At 42.6% G+C, this 19,750-nt stretch overlaps 1 protein-coding gene across 1 annotated transcript in view; it reads right to left on the bottom strand.

Annotated features, from left to right (window-relative positions):
• Positions 1 to 1,901: 1,901 nt before the first annotated feature.
• BANK1 (B cell scaffold protein with ankyrin repeats 1) overlaps positions 1,902 to 19,750 on the bottom strand; it is a 280,528-nt gene continuing 262,679 nt past the window's right edge. Inside the window, exons 16-17 of the mRNA XM_037896965.2 lie at positions 15,530 to 15,585; positions 1,902 to 3,695 (exon numbers count right to left, since the gene is read on the bottom strand). Of these exons, the coding sequence (XP_037752893.1) occupies positions 15,545 to 15,585 (41 nt within the window). The 3' untranslated portion in view covers positions 1,902 to 3,695; positions 15,530 to 15,544. The remainder of the gene's footprint in view (positions 3,696 to 15,529; positions 15,586 to 19,750) is intronic.

Here is a 19,750-nt window from a genome sequence, read left to right as displayed (position 1 = left end):
AGCCTAAAATCTGAACCATTGTTTATTTTGGGAGGTTGAAGTTCATTTAGGTTTGAAACTGGATTTGAACTGCCTGGTGGATTTGGCTCCAAGTGAGAGCCAGAACTGGAAAGGGCATGTTTCCCCACAAGATTTCATCACTGTTCAATCCAAACTCTACCCCCAATTCTCCCTCAAATCTGAACACGGAATGTAGCCTGAAGCTAAACCAGATCCACATCCAAACACACACTCTCTTCTGTTCAGTTCTACAAAAGATGCACCATTCACCAGCATAAAAAAATAAATAAAAAAGACAACATGAAAACCAACAGGGAAACAGGAGTTCAATAGCTGTTACTGGACTTCATAGTTTGGACCTCCAGCATTGGCACTCTTCACCTTAAAGACCTGAGAGTTATATCTGAGACTGTAGAAGGCTTTTTAAATGGAAAAATTCCTGAGCACTTGCAATGCAGTGAAAATGATAGTCTATGCAGATGGTGTGGGAGACTGATTGGAAGGTCTCATGTGAGGTGTTAGAAATTTTGCAAAGGTGCTACAAGATTTACTGATAAGCAAAGAGCACTGAAAATACCAAATTTATCTTTCCATACACTAAACTGTACTCAGTTTAAACTAAAACTGGATTGAAAAAAAATCAATTGAAAAATAACAAAATACTGAAGATAGTAACATCCAGAAAATATGTAATGGTGGAAGCAATTCTGGTTGCATTTTATAGTTACCAATAACCAAAGCTCATCAAATTGGAATGCCATCCTTTGGAGTGGTTTTCTTGCTATAATTGTCTCTTGCTGTTCTTCTGACTTGTGGTGTTACTTTCGCAAAATTTCTAAAATTCTTAAATATCGCACATGGGACTCCTTAGTCGAGCTAATATACATACATGCCCCTCCCCTCTTAGCAATATGGGAATGGCAGGTTGGTTGTGACCTCCTGTCACTTGTTGGGGGTTGCAACATCCGTGCTGAGAACCAAGATCTACATATTCACAAAAAACAACCAAGAGTCTGAGCAGACTGAAGAAAACAAGAGAAAATACTCCAATTATTAACACCAGAGAACTGTCATCTGATTTGCACCATCTCAATTTATACTATAAGCCCCTCAGAGCAAACACTATGTCATATAGCACTTACCTAATAATCAATAGTAAATTGATGCTCATTTGTACAAGTCTGGTACCTGTATTAAGATTGAAGAATTAATGCCTATATTTTTACAAAATTTGGTCAGTCAGAGACAATGTCAAGCTGAATCTGTGCCCTCATGATATTTGTCATCAAAAGTAACAGCCTCACATAAAGCATGCAAGAGACATGCAATAGCAAGTTGAACACAAGAAAAACAAAACTGGTGACTAAGACATATTATTTTCGAGAGTTTTAGCTGATCATTGTCAAAAATTGTTCTCCGAGAACAAATAGATTCCTCTTGAGCTCAGTGTGCCTATTAAGGCTTAGTCTTTCCCCAATGCCCGCTTAGGATGTGACTGCGTGCTGTACTCACTCAGCCCCTCATCCAGCTGGTCCACTGTTCAAGTCTGGAGATGGAAAGTCAGCCTTCTGGCTCGGGTCCACTGGAGGTCACCTGTTCCGGGGTTCAGGAGAAAAGAAACACAGGCCCAAACATGCCACAGGCCTCTCTTCCTTCAGGGTGACCCTGGCAATCCACACAGTCTGTCTTAATGTCACCAGGCAAGCAAATGACATGAGGTAACCATTGGTGTGTGTGTGTGTGTGTGGGGTGGTGCGGGGGATTAAGAGGGGTAGCAGAGATTAGGAGTAAGAGCGGAACGAGAAACAGGCCGGAATCAAAACTTTCAGTCCAAACTAGAGCTGGTGGAAAAATATTTGTTTTTCCTAGTAAAACTAAATATTTCCAGCCCAAACCAATAGTTTTCAGGTTTTGGATTTTAATGAAAATGAGAAATTTGCTACAGAAAGCAGACACTTTTCACAAAAAATTACATTTAGCCAAAAACCCTATTTTCTATGGTGAAATGGTTTCAACAGAAAATTTTCAACCAGCCCTAATCACCTTAAAATTATACAGGTGTGGGAGACAACTTCATGAGAATACCTCGTAAGATTTTGTTGGTGTCAAATCCAGACCTGAACTCTACTTTAAATCTAAGCCAGATCCAAACACTGGCTCCTCAGATCATCTCTGTTTGCAACAGTTTGCTTTCTTGTCACAAATAACTCTGATAAATCAGGGCAAATAGCAAGAAAAAGTCTTAGTGAACATGTTCACTCACCTGAATCGTGCCTCAATCTGACCATGGTCAGAGCCTTTTCTTTTTTCTTTTCCATAGACATTGGTATTTGGTTCAGGGAGGAACTTTTATTCAAACATATTCAGGTGCTTGTGCATTAACAAGAATATTCACACTGGAAATGCTTACATTAGATCATCCAGTCAGGGAACACAAACCATATCAGATGACTTAGTTGCCTAATTACATAGCTAAAAGGGCAGATTGAGAATTCTGAATGTCTGATATGGCCCACTATGAACAGTGCATGAACAATGCACAGGCCTAAATGTGTTGAGGAAAATTATTTGCCAATCAATAATGAATAACCAAAATATTGGTAAAATTCATGATCTAAAAACTTGTTCTCAAATAGAAAATCCAACTACTAAATTGCTGGCAACAAACACTTCAATCAGTTCTAGCATTGTGTGAGTGCTATCTACAGGATACAGTACTGGCTAGACTGTAAATTGCATATACATACTTGTACATTTCCCTTGTGTGGATAAGAAGGGTCATTTCTTCAAATCTTGTAAGTTTTTCTGCACAACTGAGGGTGCTCACTTAAATCTCAGAGTCGCTATGTGAATGCAGACCACAATTTGAGTCAAATTCTGCTTGGTTATGCCTATCACTGCATATGTCTTACTGGGGTTGCATGGGTTTAACAGAGGTTAGAGCCTGGCTCTGTGTTTATAGTTTACCCTAGCCATGCTATTAAACATACATACACACACAAACAAACACAAACCTGCCCTGTAAACATTATTTTTTGTAATCATGCTTATAGCTGCAGATAACTTGCGCTGATTTACATCCAAATTTAATTTACAAAGATACAGTTTGATGGCCGTTAGAAAGTAGCTCTAATTAGAATACAGCCATCCCTCCTGGCAAAAGAGGCAAGTTTCCTGTATAAACAGACATTACAAATGTGTATAAAAAAGTTTTAAACAATAGAAAGGAAAACATACAACTTCTCTGTATTTATAACTTCACCAGTTGTGTGCATGTGAGTCCATTTAAATCAAGCATCTTATTTAACTTTTTAGTGGCACTTTTTAGTTGCACTTCTCTAACAGTTTTGTAGCAAAGTTGAAATGAGTATAAAATATGGTACACAAAACAAGGCACAGTTTTTTTCTTAACCTCACATTTAGAGAATCAACTGAAATAAACAGCAAGGAAAGAGTGTAAAATCTAGTGCTGACTTGACAAGAAATTTTTATTACTGCTTTCTTCAGCAATGCTGGACTTTTGCCAGGATCGCCCGAACCATATGATTCCAAGGTGCAGAAACTGCAGTGATGAGAGCATGGTCATTTTCTTAGCAATATGTGCAGTAGATTGAGCGTAAGTCAAGATGTAGATTGGATACGTGTGTGGGATGCTGAACAGAGGCAGCTGATGCAAGACAGAATGAAGAAGTGCACTGCAGGGAATAATAAAAAAATGCATATTATTGAATAAACTTTTAGCAATGGGTGGGTACGTGATCAAATGCAACATTTCTTGAAGGTTTAGATAAAGCATCAAAAGCATTAATTCTGCTCTCAGATCCACATCCAGGATTTCAAGTTTGGTCTTTCTACATGCTTAGAACTCAATTTGATAAAGGAGTGAACACCACATGAAAGCTGCAGTGCTGAAGACAGAAGAGAATTTGGCTAGAGAAGCTTACTTTTGAATGTTTATTTGTGTGAGGAGCCTTGCTAATTTGCATTTCACTAATGCATGTATTTTATGATTTACACTCAAATATGTCTTCCTTTCCATGCCCCGGCAAAAATGCAATAGCAGAATGTCAGTGTAAAATTATGAAGACATGTTTTCACAAACCTGTCTTGCGAAACAACATACTAAAAAGGCTCAAATCCTCAGCTAGTTTAAATAGGAACAGATCCACTGACTTCAGTGTAGCTACACACATTTGCTCCAGCTGAGGATCTGCTTCAAAATTCATAGCAAAATGCTGGGAAGAATGTCATGGTATAAGGAATTATTTACATCTCTTTTAGGATTGTCCCACTTTGAAGGCTGCTGGTCTGATGTTAGAAAAAGTACCAAGAGTTATTTCAGGGAGGAGTGGGGATGAGCCTGTCCTTGAAGACAGTGATAAATATCTATTGACTTAAGTGGTACAGGCCTATATCCTCCCAATTCCTTTTACTATGCTGTTGCATTAGTGGCCTGATTTGTCGAAGTTAAACAAAAAACACACAATCCTGTTGAGCATTCCTCTGACTGCTACCAATAAATGTATTTCATCACTTTGATTTCAGGTCAGAGAGGCATATAGGGCATGGCTGAAAGCCTGTTGAAAAAAATAGGAATCTTGCCATTGACGTTTTAAATCGGAACGAAAAGCTCAGCCATCCAGATTTTATAAAGGATTTGAGAATTTCACCCCAAAAATGCATTCTCTCTTCTGTGGTGCATGCAAAATATATTCCATTTCCAACACTGTTTCTATCTTGCTGTTGACTTGGCAGGGCCAGAGGTGATGTAAAAGGAAGAAGTTGTAGCACACTCCTCTGTCATTCTTGTTAGTGCCATTCCACTTTTGTACAACAGGTAGCAGTACTCTTGCTATTTTATGCAGCAGGCATATGTGCCTCTCGATGAGCATGTCCTGCTTTTCAAAAACACATGCCACTACCAGTGTGGTACTGCATTCTTTTGAACTGGGTCTCCAACTCAAATTTTGTCACAGACAAAACCAGAAGGGTTCTGACTAAATCATTTTTTTGAAGGAGAGGGACAATGTATTTTGTCCATGACAATCTACTTCGTCATAAACAAGAACATGGGCAAAAATTGCTGAATACATTTTATCTTGCGAGTTATTCTCCCACATGTAATCCTCACTCCCACTATCCTTTCCTTTCTCACTGATGTAGCAATTTTCTAAAAGTGACAGATCACTGCTTGCTGATCCTGAGTTCTCCAGCTGCATGATTCATCTCACTTTAGCAATCTTCAGTTTACCTACTGTTTTAACTAACTTTTTCCTCCAGCTGTAGTTCCATCAGTAGAGATGAGGGTCCAGATCCTTAGTTGGTATAAGTTGCCATAGCTCCACTGAAATCAATGGAGCTATGCCTAGTCACACCAGCTGAGGATCTGGCCTGAAATGTTGAAAAGGGAGGCAAGGTATTTAATGCAGTAATTTTAATTTGAGTACTTGTGGCACCTTAGAGACTAACAAATTTATTTGAGCATAAGCTTTCGTGAGCTACAGCTCACTTCATCAGATGAAGTGAGCTGTAGCTCACGAAAGCTTATGCTCAAATAAATTTGTTAGTCTCTAAGGTGCCACAAGTACTCCTTCTCTTTTTGCGGATACAGACTAACACGGCTGCTAATCTGTAATTTGAATTTGTTCACTTTCAGGTCATGCTGAGCCCTATGTAACAGCCACTTGGAGTTTGCCAGCTTCTGGAGTTCCAGTCTGAGCCTTTAGGAGGCCTTTCCAAAAAGGACTACAAGTAAAATAGCTGCCCCAGTCCTCTGACCTCATTCCCGGCATGCTTGGAGTCAGGGGTAGAGACAGATGGTTCTAGAAACTCCTGCTGAGGCTGTTAGGGAGGCGTCTGCATGGGACAATCTGTACAAGCAGTCCAAGGGACCAAAGACAAGTGGCTTAATGACTCCCAATGAGGCCTGATAGACACAGGGAGAGCATGTCATTTAAGTTTTGAGTTTGGAAGCTGGAGGAGAGAGAGTGCAGCTCACGGAGTCCCTCCTACTTCCCTTGAAGTGAGTTTCGCTCTCCTCTGAGACTCTAGCTGCATAAACCAGGCAGTTTCGACACTGCAGCAGTCCACATCCAGAGGGAGAGAGCTGATCCAGCACTGGCTACTGAGAGCCAGCTGAAATCCCAGGGCTTCCAGACCCAGGAACCAGTGATCCCAGTTGGAGTCTGGAGAGGACCCTGCCCTACCCAGGGGTGAAGAAAAAGCAAGGTGACTTTTATTTAAGCCAATGCTACAGTGCTGCAATGCTCCATCTCAGGACATTGAACCTCAGCTGTACCATCTGCCTCAGAGAGATGCCAGGGAGGAACTGGGGTTTGCAAGTGTTGGGAGGCGGGGAATTCCTTTATTTTTACTATTCATTAATAATTAATGAACTTTAACCCTTCCATTCTCCAGATCCTATTTTCCCATTGCCAGTACAGTCCCCCTTTGTTATGCTGTTATTTCTAGTGTGTCATTCCTTTTCAGAGATTTGTTTTATTTACCTTATTGTTCCTTGCGTAATGGGCTTTACAGGCCTTGCAAGCTAGCAGTATTATAGCTGATTTTCTCAAGGGGTCAGCAGGCCTGGGTCTATGGCAAAGTGAGGTGTCATTTTGAGTGGAGGCACCAGATGCCAGAAAAGAACCCAGCTCCCAAACCACATGAGGACAGGGCAGAAAATGCTCCAAATACTGGTGATCGCAAGTACCACAGAGAGAAAAGGGAGGAGTCTTAAGCCACACCTCAGGGATGGGGCTATAACTGTCTGTATCAGGGAGTTTGGGGAAGGAGCTTAATAAGTGTGTTGGAGGGTGGGGAGGGAATCTTTATCTAACCTAAAAGCGGACTACTATCCAGAGATGCTGTGAGGAGCAATAAATCCTGAAGCCTTATTATCCTTTCATATCAGCATAAATCAGGACTGGAATCAGTGGTGTAAAACTAGTATAAGTGAGAGTAGGAGTCCCAAGAGAATGAGGCCAATAGTATCTATTCTAGGAGAGAACTTTTTGCTCAGAATTTTTCTGTAATCTGTTTTAACGTCACAGACTTCGGATAGAAATGGACCTACTGTGACCAAACGCACCCTATATTCACGCCCTATACACCACTGTAATAATATTTGTACAAAATATGCTTGTAAAGTATCATTTGAAAACTAAACTTGCTGGTCAATAGTATCATGATGAAATGTGGGCAGCAACGTTATATGTAGGGCCCCACTAAATTCACCATTTTGGTCAATTTCACGGTCATAGGATTTTAAACATCATAAATTTCATGATTTCAGCTATGTAAATCTGAAATGTCACGATGTTGTAATTGTAGGGGTCCTGACCCTAAAAGGAGTTGGGTGTGTGCGGGGGTGTCTCAAAGTTTTTCTAGGGGTGGCTGCAGTACTGCTACCCTTACTTCTGTGCTGCTGCTGGCGATGGCACTGCCTTCAGAACTGGGCAGCTGGAGAGCAGCGGCTGCTGGCTGGGAGCCCAGCTCTGAAGGCAGAGCCATTGCCAGCAGCAGCGCAGAAGGAAGCATGGCATTGTATGGTATTGCCACCCTTACGTCTGTGCTGCTGGCTGCAGAGCTGCGCCCTCCATCAGCAGCTGTCGCTCTTCAGCCACCCAGCTCTGAAGGTAGCAATGCAGAAGCAAGCATGGCATGGTATAGTATTGCCACCATTACTTCTGTGCTGCTGCTGGCGGGGCGCTGCCTTCAGAGCCGGGCACCTGGCCAACAGCCACCGCTCTCTGGCCAGCCAGCTCTGAAAGCAGCGCAGAAACAAGGGTAGCAATACCACGACCCCCCTAAAATAACCTTGTGACCCCCCTGCAACTCCCTTTTGGGTCAGGACCCTCAATTTGAGAAAGGCTGGTCTCCCCCTGTGAAATCTGTATAGTATAGGGTAAAAGCACACAAAAGACCAGATTTCACAGGGGGAGACCAGATTTCACGGTCCATGATGTGTTTTTCATGGCCGTGAATTTGGTAGGGCCCTAATTATATGTACATTTTTTAACAGAAGCTGAAATTATCGCTGAAATTATCACTGAAATGTGTTTACCAGACAAACCCTGGAAGGGGGTCAACCTGTTCCTCAAAGACGGAAGACAAGCTGATGCCTCTAGCCAGGTGTCAAAGTTGATGAGCAATCACCGCTGAAGTGGCCATTCTTTGTCTGCGAAGGGGGGCAGGAACAGATCGATTTGCATTTCAACAAACAACAACATGGAACGTCTTTCACCATGAGACTTCATGCCTCCATCCTTGGAGGCATGCTGGAAGGTACTTTATCTATGGGTAACTCTCAGGAAAATGCATTTCAAAGGTTGACTGGACTATAAAAGTCAGGGGCAAAGACTCCTCTCTTTCATCCAAGAAGACAAAGGAACCAGCCTTTGGACTTTGTGAGATATACTGACTTGTAAATTTGATCAGAAATGATGATGGGAGCCTGTGGTAAGGATTTTACTTTGAACCAAGTCTAGTATCTTAAGTCTTAGCTACTATCTTTATTTCTCTTGTAACCAGTTCTGCCTTTCATACCTTATACTTGTGTTCACTTAAAATCTCTCTTTGTTGATAAATAAACTTGTTTTATTCTTTAATAAAAACTAATCCAGTGTTGTGTTTAAACTGAATTGTTTGGTAATGCCAATTAAAGTAGCAAGCAGTCACACACTGACCCGTTTATAGGGGCAATGGACCTCTAATATCTGAACTGTCCAGGAGAGGACTGGACAGTGGAGAACACACGTTTTTATGGAAAATCCTGGACTGGGAATTTGGTGGGGCCACCCAGGCAATAGTAACCATGGTTGCTGAAAACCAGACTGTGGCTGGTGTGTTGCTGACAGGCTGCTGGGGTCAGAGTGGCTGGACCAAGACTGCAGCTATACAAAGACACTCAGGGTGTGACCTGCATGCTGTTACGCTGTTTGTGAGCGGCCCAGGATGGGAGTTACAACAGCAAGGCATTGTGAGGCACCCAAGTTGCAGGCCAGGTGGTGAAATACCCCTGAATGGTCTGGACTGCACCCCACAATGTGATATCTACATAGCGGACGGTGTTTAAATTTGTTTCTGTTACTGCTTTTTACAGCTGAATGGTTTAACCTTGACCCTTTCACTTTGCGCAAACCTGTTAAATGCTAATGTTTTATCGCTTGTGACAAAGTTCCTCCTCTGCCTTGCTGGGTCCTGCGCTTTTTGGCAGATTTGCTCACCTCAGAGTTTCACAGGAGCCATCAGTTTGGCCGCTTCTGCTAGAGGCTCAAACCTGCCATTCACTCAGCTAACCTCATCACTGGCCAGCATGGGGGAAATAGAGAACAATCCCACCTAGTGGGTCAGGGACAGGCCAGATTCCTTTCCAAATTAGACCTTCCCTTCTGGTGTTGCTCACAGACCAGGTCAACTCCTCCTGTGTCCAATCAGGAGTTGGGAGGAATGGGGGAAAGCCGGGCCCGCCCTCTACACCGGGTTCCAGCCCAGGGCCCTGTGGATAGCAGCTGTCTCCGTCTCCTGTATCAGCTGTGTGACAGCTACAACTCCCTGGGCTACTTCCCCATGGCCTCCCCCCAGCACCTTCTTTATCCTCAGTACAGGATCTTCCTCCTAAAGCCTGATCACACTTGTACTCCTCAGACCTCCAACAGCATACTTTCTCACTCCCTGCTCCTTGCACACCCTCCACTAACTGATGGGAGGTCCTTTTTAAACCAGGGGTCCTGATTAGTCTGCCTGCCATAACTGATTCTAGTATGTTCCTAATTGGCTCCAGGTGTCTTAATTAGCTTGCCTGTCTTAATTGGTTCTAGCAGGTTCCTGATTGCTCTAGCGCAGCCCCTGTTCTGGTCACTCAGGGAACAGGAAACTGTTCATCCAGTGGCCAGTATATTTGCCTTCTACCAGACTCCTGTACGGGCTTCGCCCGCCCACTTCCCAGATCCCAATAGGACCAGACTCCTGTACTCTGGTCCACTGGTCTGGGTCTGTCACAAGCTATAAAGACTGAGTGAATGTAATATTGATTCCGTAGGTCAAGCTCTGCACTCAGAGCGAACATTTGTGGATTCCATTGACCTGCCTAAGAGCTGGGGACAAAGGGAGGTAGAAAATAGCATATTCAGCACCCATCTTTAAAGTCTCATCTGGCTGGGAACTGCATGAATGTCTTCAGAAGTCTCTTGGTGCAATGATGGTGTGTGGAAGTGAAGGCACTGATCTGGATAAGAAAGGGTGACACTGAAATGAAGCCAGCTGGATGGAGACAGGCTGAGTAATGCACGATAAACTGAAGTGGCCAGACAATACTGAGGGCTCATCTAATCCCAAAAGACACACAAACACTCTGTTTGATTATAGAAGCAACAATAAAACAGGATAAAGTGCAGCTAAAAGCAATAGCTGCAGTGAATCAAAAAAAGGTCATATTTTAAACTATAGTATTGATGAAGCACAGAGCTGAGTTTTAGAAATGTGGGCTCAAAAAGCCTAACCGAAGGGAATAAATGGCATTGTTATAGACATTGGCTCATATCGTACATTTTCCTCCCGAGCAAAATGGTATGGAAGGGAACGAACTAATATAAAAACTTTGGTGCTTTGCTGTGTTCACTGAGGAAGTGCTTTCTTTTTCCCATGAGTTGGGGCACTGGTGGGTGTACAAAAGCAGAAGTGCTGCAAATATAAGCAGAGGGCAAGAGGCCACAGAACAATAATGGTCCAAGCCTATAGATCTCAGTCAGCAGCACAAAAAACCACCCCCTTTCTTGTATCATCATCGGTCTCCCGGCACATCAGCAATGGCAGCACAATACATTGTCTAGCCATTTCATGGCTACAGTCTGTGATCTTTCTAAGTGGGTTCACAGAGCAAGGAGCGGAAGTAAATATTGCTTCAACCAACATTAACTGTTAGCAACCTTAGCCCTATAAGATATGTAGATTCTTCCTGGCAAACCAGTTCTCCAACCTTGCTCCCCACATACACACTGGAAATGAGTGAAAAGAATGTGATAGAATAACGATTACCTCTATCTTCCTGCCCCAGAAAGTACTGATGTTTTAACCATCCCTTTATTATCAGGAAAGAGGGAACAGTGCCACCACCATGGAGGAGAAGAGATTAGAACGTGATCGAAACCTAGTTTCATGAGGAAGATCTATTTTCTTGTAACGTCTCTTTTCCATCTCTCTTCCATATGTTGAATGTCTCCCCTATTGTTCGGTTATTCCCCATATGGTGGTGTCCCTCCCTCCTCCCATGTTACTTCCCTGCCATATGTGCTGTAGCAGCCGCAGTGGCAGAGTGTTCATGAAACTGACTGACAGTCCAATCTTGGAAGAGCCTGAATATTGCACTTCAGGGAGCAGGAAATCAATCAGGTTCACTGACACTAACGGGAAACAAAACAGGAACACTATCAATCCACCCTCCTTCATTTAAGTGAAGGACAGCAAGTTTCAGAGAGCTTCATATTAAGATTACTTTTAAAGTGTTGAAAATAGGTTGTGCCACTCATTACCATACAGTGGTACTAATATAGTATAGTGCAGTGCTCCCCCTTGCTTAGTGCAGTAACTCACATAGCACTGCATTTAATTTAATATGGAGATATACCTATCCCATAGAACTGGAAGGGACCTTGATAGGTCATTGAGTCCAGTCCCCTGCCTTCACAGCAGGACCAAGTACTGTCCCCTATTTTTGCCCCAGATCTCACAGAACTCACAACCCTGGGTTTAGCACGCCAATGCTCAAACCACGGAGCTACCCTCCCCCCTCCAAGACAAGGTAATTGTTGGCTAAAGTTGAGCTTTATAATGGTGGCTACAATAGCCTATTTCGGAAGTCAGATGCAATATTAGTTTTAGTTAAAGGGGTATATTATCTCCTCCTCATTATAACATAATTCTGCCATTAATGTATCATTATATTATATATCAGTAAATATAGTAAAACTTTTCACTTCTATAACGTAAACATTTTAAAGTGAAGTCTGACCGTCCTTGTCAGGTAGGTATTATTAGCTGATTTTGCTGATGGGAGACTGAGGCACAAGGAGCTCCAGTTTTCAGAGCTTCTGAGTACACTCAGCTCCCGCTGACATCAACAGGAGCTGCTGGTGCTCAGCATGCGTGAAATCAGGCCTCAGGTAACTTGTTGAAGGAGGACTGGGGCAGTTGCAGGAACAGCATGCAAATCTTCTGACTCTCAGCCCTGTACTTTCATGACATGATCATTCTTCTCTGTGTAAGGCTGCATAACTCGTTAACTTGTTCAGGTGGATTGGGCTCTTCAGTGGGCTGGCAACAGGATGTAGCAACTTTCATTTCTAGGTAACTGGTTCAAATTCACCTCAGGGCCAGAATGAAGGAAAAGTAATTGATAAATTCTGTGAAATTAATTGGTGGTCTCAATGGTTCATGACTGGCACTCTTGTTGGCAATCTCAGAAGACAGGCTAAGGACTGCACTGACAGGAAGACTATGAATGCAGTAATATTCTGTTTATCTTTATGTCTTCTATGCAATCAATCCTAATGACTCTTATCATTCCACAATGTTTAAAATAGTTTTAAAAGCAATATGGGAAAGAAAAGAAAATGCAGGTAGCAACTGGTGATTAAAACAGACTCCTTGAGGTACAATATGCAATAGGATAGAGCATCAATGAACTGCTAGAGAGAGCAATTAATATTTCAACAGGATATAATGAGATGCCCAAAGTAGGAAGGTCACATTCATTAACAAAGGCCATCAGCAAACTCTGCTGCTATTGAAAACAGGAGTAGTAAATACACATAATCCTCTCATCATTTAAATGACAGATTACTGAATGGCTGTAGCTGATAGGTAATTAGTGTTTCTCTGTGAACAGCCTCCTTACATTAATACCTTTGTATGTGTTACCTCAGTGATTTCTTTATTAACCAGTTGTGGTGCTGGAAATAAACAGCATGCAAACAGAATATAGTGTAAAAAGAAATAGCAAACAACCTCAGTGGTTAACTTTCCAGTGACAGCTCCAAATTCTCTGGTGAAGGGACATCCCTTTGAAAATAATAGGGCCATTCTATTGTACCCCTGTTCCAGGATAAGCTCTACTTCTGAGCTCTCTCTCAGTTTCTTCAAGGGTAGCCTTCCAAGTGCCAGACCCAGTGCCAACACTTCTCAGAGTGGAATCCTGTGATTCATCCCACTTATAGATTGGGTTTCTAGGTTACAAAACCCCTGTTTAGCAACCGTGTTTCCCCAGCAGATCCAACTATATTTGACCCCTGCTACAGGCTTCCATTCGGGAACCTGTGATTAGATGAAAAGGCAGTGACCCTGATCACTTTTTCAAAACAAAGTATGTATTCATGCATAGGACTAAAGCAATCAGAGAGGCAAGGGTTAGAACAACAAAAGGTCGACACACATGGCATCTTATCTAAGCATAGCATTTCCTTCAAGCCTTAGTTAGGTCCAATTTAGCCTTTACTCCCACTCTCCTAGAGACTGGGTTACAATCCTTTTTGCAGACCTGCCTCTGCCTTCAGTTTCACGGCCAGTGCTTTTAACAATTTCCAAATTCTTTCTTCAAATTCTCTCTCCGCAGGGCCCTGGTTCTGCCATAAGCTAGGGGTAGTTGTGCTCCCCTTGGATAGTGACAAAAGAGCAACATCTTTTGACACCCATATTTTTGTCAAGTGTCAAGGATTTACAACCACTGTCTGCCTTTCTGCAGATGTGTAAAACCACCCAAGACTGAGTTAACTGTTTACTATCATACTGTCTAATACATGGATGCAATCAAATAGAAGAGGTATACAGCATATCAACAACAACATTTCAGATATCTCCCATCTCTTCACACTTCTTACTACACATTTGTATATTTTGCTGTTAGTGAGTGACTTTTGGCTTGGGTCACTCCTTGGGTTCTGGCAACTTTTGATGACAAGACAGGCTGTGAGCACCTAAATTAGAATACAGAGGTGCAAGCAACCTGAACCCGCCCTGTTCTGCCAAGGGGCTGGAAGTGCAGGTGTAACTCACAAGTGTGCAATGCTAGCCAGAGAAGGGGCAAGTCCAGAACACCTAGAAAATGCTTGATTGAGTGCATTCCTTGGACAGCTTTCATCTCTCACGGTGTCCCAGATAGATTCTAAAGCTGCCCTGCTTACGTGAAAATAAGTTGCACCATTGATTTAGTTCTGCCATAGAAGTGAGGTACCTGTGGTCCTAGAGGATATATCTGTAAAATTATTTAGTCTCTAGCACACAGGGAGCCAGTATGAACTCAGTGGCTAGCTTTGATGTCAGTGGTGGTCCTTGGTGAGGCATTTTAGGTTCATGCTAGGATACCAACTTTCCTTCATTCCATTACATATGTTCACTAACAAAAGGCACATTTGAAAGTGCCCTTCAGTGCTGTATTGTGGCTGAGAGGCTGGTTAATGAAGTACTACTGCTGCTTTGAAAACCCCTTACTGAAAGGTGCACTTTGCAATAAGGGGACCCAGAGCCACTGCTGCATAAGAATCCCTCATCTTGTAGTGTTAAGCTTGTCTCTTTCACCAACAAAAGCTGGTCCAATAAAAGATATTACCTCACCACCCTTGTCTCTCTCATACATAAATTATCAGCTGTGAATTATACACAGAATTGGGCAAAGGTACACTGATTTTCTTAATTTTCTCAGGGTAGCAGTACCCCAGGTTTCCCAGTGATAGAGAGCCTTCACTGTTTGTCACTAATTTCTGGTGAATACCCTTTCCCATGTCTCAAGGCCTCTGGATACTGCTTTGCAGGTCATACAGTTCGCAAGCCTACTACAAAAATGTAAACCCTTTCAGGCAACCTAGAGAAATCTCCAAAGATTCTAGAAATGAACAAAAATATATCAGTTGTTCAGTCTACGGAGCTCACATCTGCCATTGCAAAAACCAAACACAATCCTCTTTTGGGGACACTGTTCACCTAATGCTGATCTCACACCTCTCTTATCCCTTCATTCTCCATTCACGTCAGTGGAGTCACTACTGATTTACACAGATGTGAGCAAGATCAGAAATAGACCTCATATTTGGATTATGATGGTTTTTAGTTACATGCAGCACAGGTTTTATTCAATACCTTTAGGACAGTCTATGTATCGTATGATAATATACATATGTTCAGTATATCAGACTACATATTCCCCCAAAGCCTCTAATTTTTGTTGGTGTAATTAGTTGTACCTACAACGGCACCCACTTTTTAATTGCATACACAAGCCAGTTGTGTTTCTGACTCAGTGCAAATCTGCCGCTGTACTACTGAGGGCACACTGAAATCTGACTAAAAATCAGGGCCCTAACATATAATACATAACACTGCATACTATAGCACTGGGTGCATTTCTGGTTATTGCAGTAGGGATACCAGGATTATGGCTGTCACTTCTCTTCCATGGTTAAGAGCATGCATCACCGATATGAAGCACTTTATTAGGAATTGTTTTATATAAAAATAAATAATTTATATATGCTCTTACCTCCATTAATTATCTTTAGGCATCTGTTCCTTTTCTGGTGGGCTTCGAGTTGGGGACTAAAAAGATGCATACAATTTATAAACAGTCATGAACGCCACATGAGCAGTTAGGACAATATAGAATGTTGAAAAATGTAGTAAGGTCACAAAGTCTATAGTTAGAGTGGGTGATTGTTTTGACACAATGTGACATGTTAATTTTTAAAATTCTCTTTTAAATTCTCCAATATCCCTTCTATATCTCTGGCAGCTACTTAAGTAATGTTTTCCTTCCAAGGTGCTAAATACGGAAAATGCTACGGGGAAAACTGTGAAACTTCTATAAAAATAGGTCATCTTTGTTGGAGAATGAGCTGGGGGCCTGACCCTTGCTTCTGACTATACAAGAGTCCCCTCCTGTTTGTTTGGGGATGTGCAGCTGCAAGGATGGAGTGGCTTCTGAGGGAGATTGAGAGGTTGGGGAGTATTGTAAAGACACTGGGCCTCTCTGAGAACATCCCAGCCATGGTCTTTAACATCTTGGGTTTTGGTCATTCCATGGAGTTTAAGGAGGGGTGAAAATAACTTAAAGGACTTACCGGTACGCCGGAGTCCTGAGCAGGGGGAGGGGCCTCAACCAGAAGAGGTGGGGCCTTTAAAGACCTGGGCCCTTTAAATCAAGATTTAAAGGCCCCGGGGCTCCAGCTGCAGTAGCGGCGGCTGGGAGCCCTGGGCCCTTTAAATCACCCTGAACCCCGGGGCTCTGCAGCTGGTAGCTCCAGGGGTGATTTAAAGCGCCAGGGGCTCCGGCCGCTGCTACTGCAGCGGAGCTCTGGGCTCAGGTGGAGATTTAGAGGGCCTGGGGCACCGCTGCCACAGCAGTGGCCAGGAGCCCCTGGCCCTTCAAATCACTACCAGAGCCCTGCCACTGCTACCCCGGGGCTCTGGTAGCGGGGCTGGGGTGGTGATTTAAAGGGTGTGGGGCTCCCCGCTGCGGCCGGAGCCCCAGGCCCTTTAAATCACCGTCAGAGCCCTGCCGCTGCTACTCCGGGGCTCCGACAGTGGGGCTCAGGCAGCAATTTAAAGGGACCAGGGCTCCCCGCAGTGGCCGGAGCTCCAGGCCCTTTAAATCACCACCGGAGCCCTGCCGCCGCTACCCCAGGGCTCTGGCAGCAGGGCTTGGGCGGCGATTGAAAGGACCTGGGGCTCCGGCCGCAGCGGGGAGCTCCATGCCCTTTAAATCGCCGGCCCAGGGAAGCCGTCTGGTCTGGCACGGCGTACCAGCTCTTGCCGGTATGCCGTACTGGACCGGACCGGCTTACTTTCACCTCTGAGTTTAAGTGATGCCTCCTCCCATTCCTGCCAATGGGATAATTCCAAGGAAACACTATGCGTTTGTGAGCTCTTCCACTGAGTGGCATTCACTTTGAATTATTTCACTCCTAATAACAGGGAGAAGCAAAGGATTTGAAATTCAATAACTGGCTTCGTATTTCATGAACACTTAGAATTGGTGGATGTGTTCAAAATAAAGGTGTGTATTTTATGGTTTAGGCCCATCTCTACTTATTATCGGTCTTATAGATTTTTGTATATGCATTCCCTTCCCTATCAGAATGGAGTCCACTGATTATCAAGTGAGTGAGTTTACTGAGATAACTGCCAGCAATGGGAATAGAAACAAGATGCTGGTGAGAGACAAAGGGCTGGGGAAATGCATCCAGGTAATGAAGATAGTGCTCATAATCAACAAGCTAACAGTTTGTGAAAGAAGCTCAATGCTATTCTGAAGGCTTTTTGGATGACGCTGTGGAAGCAATTTGGTCTTTGGCAGACAGTTGGGCAAACTTAATTAAACCATATATGCTTTATTGCCATGGGCTTCTACAGGTTCAGATGGTGAAATCTGAAAAAGTATATATTCTAGGATTTCTTTACTCCTGTAGGTGACCTGGCCATGTACAGTACACTGGGGAGTTGAGCTATATTGGAGCAGTTATAACAGTAAGAGGACAGAATGTTTAATATAGCAGCACATGGTGAAATAAAGATATCCTTGGAGATGAAGCTTTTTCTCACAGAGAAATGAATAAATTAACATGCACTTTCATCTTTCATCTTTAAAAAGTCAGTAATGACTGAAGTCATAACTATGTGTTGGCTATTGAATGGCCTATGTAAAAGGACTTCCATCCAGTTTCCAGTGAACAAGCACCCACAGGACAAAACAACCATCAAAATTGCCACAGCATGCCACCCACACTGGTGGTCTCAAAGATACTTAGGCTGGAATGGGCATTAAGACTGAGTTACCATCTCACCCCGGTAGTGGCTCCAGTAGAATATGTTGGAGGCATATTCATGGGGCAGAACTGTGACCAAAGGACTACAATTTCCAGGTCTATAAGTCTGACATGTTTCTGGAGACCTACGTTCAATCAAAGTGCAATTATGCACACTGATGACACATAACACCCCCTCCCCCACAAATAAATGCTCAATAATGGCCTTTTGGTGTTTTCAAATACAATTTATGTTAACTTCAGGTGTTTTGGAGCCTCTATCTGGCCCTGTTGTCGCTTTCAGGTAATCTCCTACATCACTGGCGGCAGGGCTTGCAGTGTCAGCACATGGGGTAGAACTTAGTCTGGGCACAATAGACGACTGTTGTTTAAAACATAGGTGCATTACTGAGTGATAGAATGGTACTACATGCCCATTCAGTCCTTGCCATTAACACTGGCAATGAGGTTGCTAATTAATATCTATTATGATGGCAAGTTTTAGGATGTGGAAACTTGTCCATCCAGAACTGGACTGAGAAGAGTTCATTCTACAAAAATTACCAAAGAGCCATCAGAAGACAACAATTTACAGGCCGTTCAAATCACCATGAATCACAAGTATTTTTGTTAATCACCTCTGATCACTTTGAATCATCTCTCATATTCATTTTTAGAACATGACTATGGATGATTTTTAAATGATGGGAAATGGCACACAAAACTCAAGGCAGTTTGTATGTGATAATGGGTAAATGTTGCAAAAGTGCCTTTGGCCAGATTCTTAAAGGTACTTAGGTGCATAATGGTGCAGATACATACCTAGTGGGATTTTCAGGAGTGCCAAGGAGCCTAACTCCATTGATTTTAATGAGAATGAGGTGCCTATGTGTTTTGAAAATCTAAGGCACCTTTTTGTATCTTTAGGCACCTAAATACCTTTTAAAATCTGGCACTTAGAAGTCTAAAAGTCCCACTGAGAGTCAATGAGACTTAGTCTCTTCAGTCTAGCGCTTAAGTCACTTTTGAAAATTGTTCTTCAGCTCCTATGTCATTTAGGCATTTTTGAAAACTTTACCATAGGAGGTTTTCTTTGGTGGTTCATTTTTTTTCTCCAGTTCTATAAGAATGCAACAAAAATGTGATCATATCCATGCCTTAATGAATGTCATTTTAATTGTTATCAGAGAATCAGCTTTCTAAAAAACGAAGTGTTTTCTATGTCCATATTCGGTGCTTGCGCAAACAGCATGTCTGTTCATATGCCACACACTTACTCCTTATTTAGTAGTAACAGTTGTTAAAATCAGATCTATCCCACTTGCTTTTCCAGAAAAAAAGTCAAGATAAACTTTCCTGCTGCCATAAGAGGCATATTTTTTATGAATAAATCATATATTAATAGCCACATAAAGTATTACTTGGGGACCCAAAGATAGGAAGAACTGAAATAATATAGTGGAAGACTGAGCCTGACCCTGCTCCAACTGAAGTTTATAGCACAGTTTCCTCTGACTTTAGTGGGAGGAAGATCAGCACCAATATCAAGAAATTCAAAATCGCATTTTGTAACTATAAAAAGCAAAATTCAGTTATCCCCCTGCTCATTTACAAAAAAACCCCCTAAACTCCTTCCTGAATAAGTTTATGGAATAATAACTGTGCATGCAAAATCTAATCTTCAAACTTGGCTACTGAATAGGACATCCAAATCTGAGAGTCTAAAAGTGGGATTATGGCGATAAAGAGAAGATATGCTACTGTAATTTTTGTTTCAAGTCATGAATTAACATCTGTTGGGTGGACAGAGATGTAACCTTTTAATGTCCCAGCCTTACACTCATTATTTTGACAATTAACTCAGTGGGAGTTGTGTAAGAACTCAAGGATTAGGCCCTCAATAGTTAAAATCTGTTTCAAAAGGATCTGGGATCCCTTCACGTTCTTCCCAGTTTCTCCTT

This window comes from Chelonia mydas, chromosome 4 (genome assembly GCF_015237465.2).
Source record: "Chelonia mydas isolate rCheMyd1 chromosome 4, rCheMyd1.pri.v2, whole genome shotgun sequence".
NCBI classification, from domain to species: Eukaryota; Metazoa; Chordata; order Testudines; family Cheloniidae; genus Chelonia; species Chelonia mydas.
The sequence above is the reverse complement of the archived record's forward strand: the minus strand, read 5'-3'. Positions and strand labels throughout refer to the sequence as shown.